At 58.0% G+C, this 5,477-nt stretch overlaps 1 protein-coding gene across 1 annotated transcript in view; it reads right to left on the bottom strand.

Moving 5' to 3' along the window:
* Nucleotides 1-805: 805 nt before the first annotated feature.
* Nucleotides 806-5,477, bottom strand: part of MYH7 (myosin, heavy chain 7, cardiac muscle, beta) — a 19,693-nt gene continuing 15,021 nt past the window's right edge. The window contains exons 29-38 of the mRNA XM_004694525.2: nt 5,334-5,471; nt 5,024-5,189; nt 4,774-4,898; nt 3,896-4,204; nt 3,454-3,657; nt 3,220-3,345; nt 2,867-3,142; nt 1,610-1,705; nt 1,367-1,501; nt 806-864 (exon numbers count right to left, since the gene is read on the bottom strand). Of these exons, the coding sequence (XP_004694582.1) occupies nt 847-864; nt 1,367-1,501; nt 1,610-1,705; nt 2,867-3,142; nt 3,220-3,345; nt 3,454-3,657; nt 3,896-4,204; nt 4,774-4,898; nt 5,024-5,189; nt 5,334-5,471 (1,593 nt within the window). The 3' untranslated portion in view covers nt 806-846. The remainder of the gene's footprint in view (nt 865-1,366; nt 1,502-1,609; nt 1,706-2,866; nt 3,143-3,219; nt 3,346-3,453; nt 3,658-3,895; nt 4,205-4,773; nt 4,899-5,023; nt 5,190-5,333; nt 5,472-5,477) is intronic.

Raw genomic sequence — 5,477 nt, 5'->3', positions numbered from 1 at the left:
CTGCCTGCCACCCCTTGACAGGGTCTGCCGCAAAGGGGCCCAAGAGCCCCCATCTTTTGGCAAGCCGAGAGGAGGAAGAACTTGGAAGCAGAACTTAGAGTGGAAAGAAATGAGCTAGAGGAGTTCCCTGGCCTGAGGGACCATGTTCCAGCAGGAGATGAGGTGGAGAGGAAGAAGGGCCAGGTAAGTTCTCCTGGTTGTACTGAGGTTGGGGTGCTGGCCTCTGGTGCTGGTAGGGAACAGTGGTAGCTGTGTCTGCAAGGCCAGTGGGTACCCTCTCAAAGGCCCACCTCAGGCCAAGTCTTGGGTTCTTACCACCACCTGCCCAAGGAGGTCAAGCCTCAGAAGACCCAAAAAGGGTATAGTCAGTACCCTCACATTCCACCCCACAGCTCTTTTTGGGGAATGCAGACCCACAGCAGATGGGCTTGAGCACTCTAGATAAGCCTAAGGGTTTTCCTGAACCTTTGACCTTGAGTGTCCCCAGGGAAGTGATGGGAAAAGAGGTGTCACCTGCCAGGAGGAAGTAAGGGGCCTTAGGGCCAGTGCTGCACTGGGGAGTGCTCCATGCTTTGTAAGTACCCCAGGGGGGTCTTCTAAGGCTGGGCTTTCAAACTGCTCTGGTCTTTCTGGAGTCCTCCTCCCTGACCTCACCTCTTCCCCTCCTCTCCCCTCTCCCCTCAGTCTGCCTCCCATGTGGCTGGCAGGCAGTGAAGAAGAGTCTGGATCTCAGCTGCAAGGAAAATTCTTTATTCAGCTTCCTCCAAAGGGGCTGCTGTCTGTGCTGCCGGCCTGGGAATGTCACTGGTGTCCTCAGGTTGGGCTGGTCAAGGCCACATAGTGACGCTACTCCTCGCTCAAGCCCTTACAAAAGGAAACAAAGTTCAGTTAGCTCAGAGAGGCGGGCATCGGGCAGGGGTGGGCACAGGAAACAAAGGGAGGCAGTTGCCCCCTGTGTGTGTGGCCCATGGTGGTGGTGGGAGATGTGTCCCGGGGATTGTGTAGTGGGGATGGCTCGGGGCCAGCCAGAGGGAAGCTGCCCGGGGATCCTCTGGGATGTTCGCTTGGGGCCAGACTTACAAGGTCAAGACCAGATAGAAGAGAAGTAGAGCAGTTGGGGAAATCGGGGCATAGTAGGTATATGAATTGGGGTCTTCGAGGGTTGCTGAACAACCTAGGGCTGGGTTCACAAACCACTGAGAGTGTTAGAAATCACGGAGGGCTGAGTAACCTCACCCTCTGCCGCTTGGTAGATAGTTGTGGGAGATGATGAAAAGGAGGCATCCTGGGGGGAGAGGGATAACAGGAATGCTGATGTGGGGGAGGGGCGCTGCCACGGCTGACCAGCCAGGCCCGGGGGACCCACCTTGGCGCCGATGTCGCGGCTCTTGGCCCGCAGCTTGTTGACCTGGGACTCGGCGATGTCTGCCCGCTCCTCTGCCTCGTCCAGCTCATGCTGCACCTTGCGGAACTTGGACAGGTTGGTGTTGGCCTGCTCCTCCTGGGGCCAGGGGACGGGGAGTCAGATTCCCAACCTCCTAACCTCCTGGCCTGGCGGCCTGACTCCCCTGTGCCCCTCCTCTGGCCCAGGCCCCACAGGGTCCCTCACCGCCTCCTCGGCCTGGCGCTTGTAGGCCTTGACCTTCAGTTGCAGCTTGTCCACCAGGTCCTGCAGCCGCAGCAGGTTCTTCCTGTCCTCCTCTGTCTGGGGGTCAGGGTGATCAGCAGTGAACATGGCCATAGGAGGCACTGTGCCCCCTCCCCACATTTGTCAGCTTTACCCTGAATGCCCCCAATTATTATTATTATTTTTAATGCACCCAATTCTACTTTGTGAGCTTTAAAAGACACTTCAGTTCTTATAATTTCTTATCACAGAAGATGTAAATATTTTAAATGATTTGTATAAGGAAAGAATGCAGGAATTTGGCCCTTCCTGATGGTGCAACTGGTTAAAGAACAGCTCTATGAAGCTCTCCACAGCCACTGCAGCACGAGTTCGACCCCTAGCCAGGGAGCTGACCCACATGGCGTGGCAGACCTCTTCTGACCCGTCCATTGCTCCCTTCAGCAGAGTATTTCACTGGATCTGCCTGTTCAGTTCCCCACTCGGTCTCTGGTGAATCCTTTCACCCCCGACATTTGGCCAACACTCCAGTTCTTGTGTGCATAAATAAGTAAATCTTTTCAAAAATGCAGGGAGCTGTTGGGACTTCTGAAACTGCACAAAATTGTGTGTGTTCACTGTTCTGGTGAGCAGGATTACCCGGGGTCTTGCATCCCCACAGAGGATGACCCCCTTACCCCCCCATTTAAGAATGCACAATGTGCCTGCAGGCTAGGTGTGATTTTCTGGGCTGCAAGGAAATGACAGAATTGATCTAGGTTAAGGACAAGTATGCATAGAGGGATGGCAATTTTTCTGCATAGGAAAAGAAACAAAATTGAATTGAGTCTGATTCCAGTAAGCACTGTGGAAACCTAAAGTCCACAACTTCCCGGGTGTCCAAAGTGCTGAGATTTGTCTAATGACTTGCCAAAGCTTGGCTATATATGGACTTTCTGGTAATCTTTGGTGGATGAGGTCTGTCTGGTGTGTGGTGGATGAGGTCTGTCTGGTGTGTCCCCAGGAGACAGGTTGAGGGTGAATGCTGAGGTGGAGTTGACAGATTAGGAGAATCAGAGACTGACTGCCAAACCAGAGGACCCTCGGGGTAGAACAGAGAGGCAGAGTAGAATGAAGTAGCTGCCCCGTCACTCCACACCCTAGAAGAGGCTAAGAGGAACACTTCACGTCTTAGCCTAGGGTGGTTGTGACCCAGGCCATGGCGTGGAGGCCCAGCCCCAGCGCAGCCGCCCACCACACCTGGTAGGTCAGCTCCTTGATGCGGCGCTCACTCTTCCTCATGCCCTTGACTGACTCCGCGTTGCGCTTCTGCTCAGCCTCCAGCTCATTCTCCAGCTCCCGCACGCGAGCCTCCAGCTTCTGCAGCTGCTTCTTGCCGCCCTTGAGGGCGATCTGCTCGGCCTCATCCAGCCGGTGCTGCAGGTCCTTGATGGTCTGCTCCATGTTCTTCTTCATGCGCTCCAGGTGGGCGCTGGTGTCCTGCTCCTTCTTCAGCTCCTCCGCCATCATGGCGGCCTGTGGGCGGCACAGAGGTGAAGCAGGCGCTCAGCCCCAGGAGACAATGGCCTGCAGCGGGCGGGGCGGGGGCTCACATCCGTGATGGCCTTCTTGGCCTTCTCCTCGGCGTTCCTGCACTCCTGCACGGCCTCCTCCACTTCCGACTGCAGCTGGGTCACGTCCGACTCCATCTTCTTCTTCTGGTTGATGAGGCTGGTGTTCTGCGGGTTGAGTGCGTAGAACATGAAAGGCGGCAGCACCCATGAGGGGCTCCCAAGCCTCACCTGCCATTCCCTGGCAGGGGCGGGGGGCCCAGGGGAGACGCTCACCTGGGAATGCAGCAGCTGCACCCGCTCGCTGGTCTCGATCAGCTCCTGCTCGGCCAGCTTCCGCGAGCGCTCGGTCTGCTCCACCAGGGCGCGCAGCTCCTCCAGCTCGGCCTGCAGCAGGGTGTTGCGGCGCTCCACGATGGCGATGTTCTCCTTCAGGTCGTCGTTGGCGTGGACCGCCTCGTCCAGCTGGATCTGGGTGTCCTGCAGGTCAGCAGAGGATGGGCATGGGACGGGAGCCAACACGGGCCCATCAGAAAGCCGTTCTGCCAAATGGATGCTGGTGGAGTCTGTTTGGGTGGCTCCAGAGGGACCCATGGGTGTCTCTGCAATGGCCCAGGAGGCAGGAGGGACCTGGAGCCACCATGGGACACCACCGCCCACTTGGCCCCATCGAGGCCAGTCCCCACTCTGATTTCCTGCATCTGAGATCTTCATGTACCTTCAGCAAGCTCTGGAGGTTCTTGACTTGCTTCTGGGCCTCCGAGGCCGTGCGGTTGGCCTGGCTGAGCTGGATCTCCATCTCGTTGAGGTCACCCTCCATCTTCTTCTTCACCCGCAGCGCCTCGTTGCGGCTGCGGGTCTCTGCGTCCAGGGAGGTCTGCAGCAAGTCCACCATGCGCAGGTGGTTGCGCTTGGCCTGCTCCATCTCCTCGTCCTTCTCTGCCAGCTTGCGCTCGATCTCGGCCTTGATCTGGTTGAACTCCAGCTGGGCGCGGAGGATCTTGCCTTCCTCGTGCTCCAGGGAGGCCTGGGTGTGGGGGAGCAGGGACAGGGGGTCTGAGGTGGAGGGTCAGGGTACAGTGCCAGGGCCAGGACCTGTCCATGAATTGTGACTATAATATGAGTTCAAGAACCGTGTACATGGGTCCATAAAAGAAACAGGAGGAAGAAGAAAAGAGAATTGAAAAGGAAAAAATAACCCCGTTTTTAAAAGAGTGATTCAGGCCCTCACAGAGAAGAGCAAGCTATGAAGACAAAGAGGAAAATGAAGAGAAAGATGTTGCCAAGGAAACAGGCAATCAGGCACAGAATGTTAAAAAACAAAACAAAACAAAAAACCCAGGAGGGAAGCAGAGGTGGAAAAGGGGAAGGGAGGGAAACAAGACAACATAACCTAAGTTGCTGTCGGTAAAATGCTTAGTGGAGGGGTCCCAGGACGCATCCATTCAGTCATTCCTCAAAGAGCTGTTGAGTGCTACTGTTGCCAGGCCGTGAGGGTGGACGGTGGACACAACAGGCACAAGGGAGAGGCCCAGCGTGACCTTAGTCTAAAGCTGGCTTCCTCTGGCCGCCATGCCAGCCCCTGTTCCCGCTCACCTCCGCCTCCTCCAGGGCGGACTGCAGCTCCAGCTTCTCCGCCTCCAGCTGCTTGCGGACCTTCTCCAGCTCGTGGATGTTCTTTCCGCTGGAACCCAACTGCTCGGTCAGGTCGGAGATCTCCTCTGGGGGGCAGAGGGGGCGGATGCCGCTCCGTTAGGGGCTGCCTCTAAGTGGCGCCACTGGCGAACCTGTCCCCCATCCACCCACCCCGCCCCTCCCGGTCCCTGGTTCGCGGGCCCCAGTGCACCCTGCAGGTTCTTGTTCTCCCGCTTGAAGGTCTCCAGGTGTTCCAGGGACTCCTCGTAGGCGTTCTTGAGCTTGAAGAGCTCGGTGCTGAGAGAGCGCGCCTCCTTCTGCGAGGACTCCAGCTCCGACTGCGACTCCTCGTACTTCTGCTTCCACTCGGCCAGGATCTGTGGGGACCGGGCTCCCTGTGAGCCCGCGGGGGTCCGCCCCCAGCGGGGCCCCTCCGCTGGCCCCTGCCTCCCCCGCCAGGGGGCGCCCCTGCCGCCAGGCCCCTGCCGCGCTGCGGGACCCTGCGGGCCGGCCAGGCGCACCTTGTCGAAGTTCCTCTGCTTCTTGTCCAGGGCGGCGGCGGCGGCGTTGGAGCGCTCCACGTCCACCATGAGGTCCTCGATCTCGTTCTGCAGCCGGTGCTTGGTCTTCTCCAGCGAGGAGCACTTGGCGTTGACGGCCTCCAC

The sequence above is a fragment of the Condylura cristata genome, unplaced genomic scaffold, assembly GCF_000260355.1.
Source record: "Condylura cristata isolate star-nosed mole 26May11 unplaced genomic scaffold, ConCri1.0 scaffold00045, whole genome shotgun sequence".
Taxonomy (NCBI): domain Eukaryota; kingdom Metazoa; phylum Chordata; class Mammalia; order Eulipotyphla; family Talpidae; genus Condylura; species Condylura cristata.
This window is presented reverse-complemented; position numbering and strand designations above follow the sequence as displayed.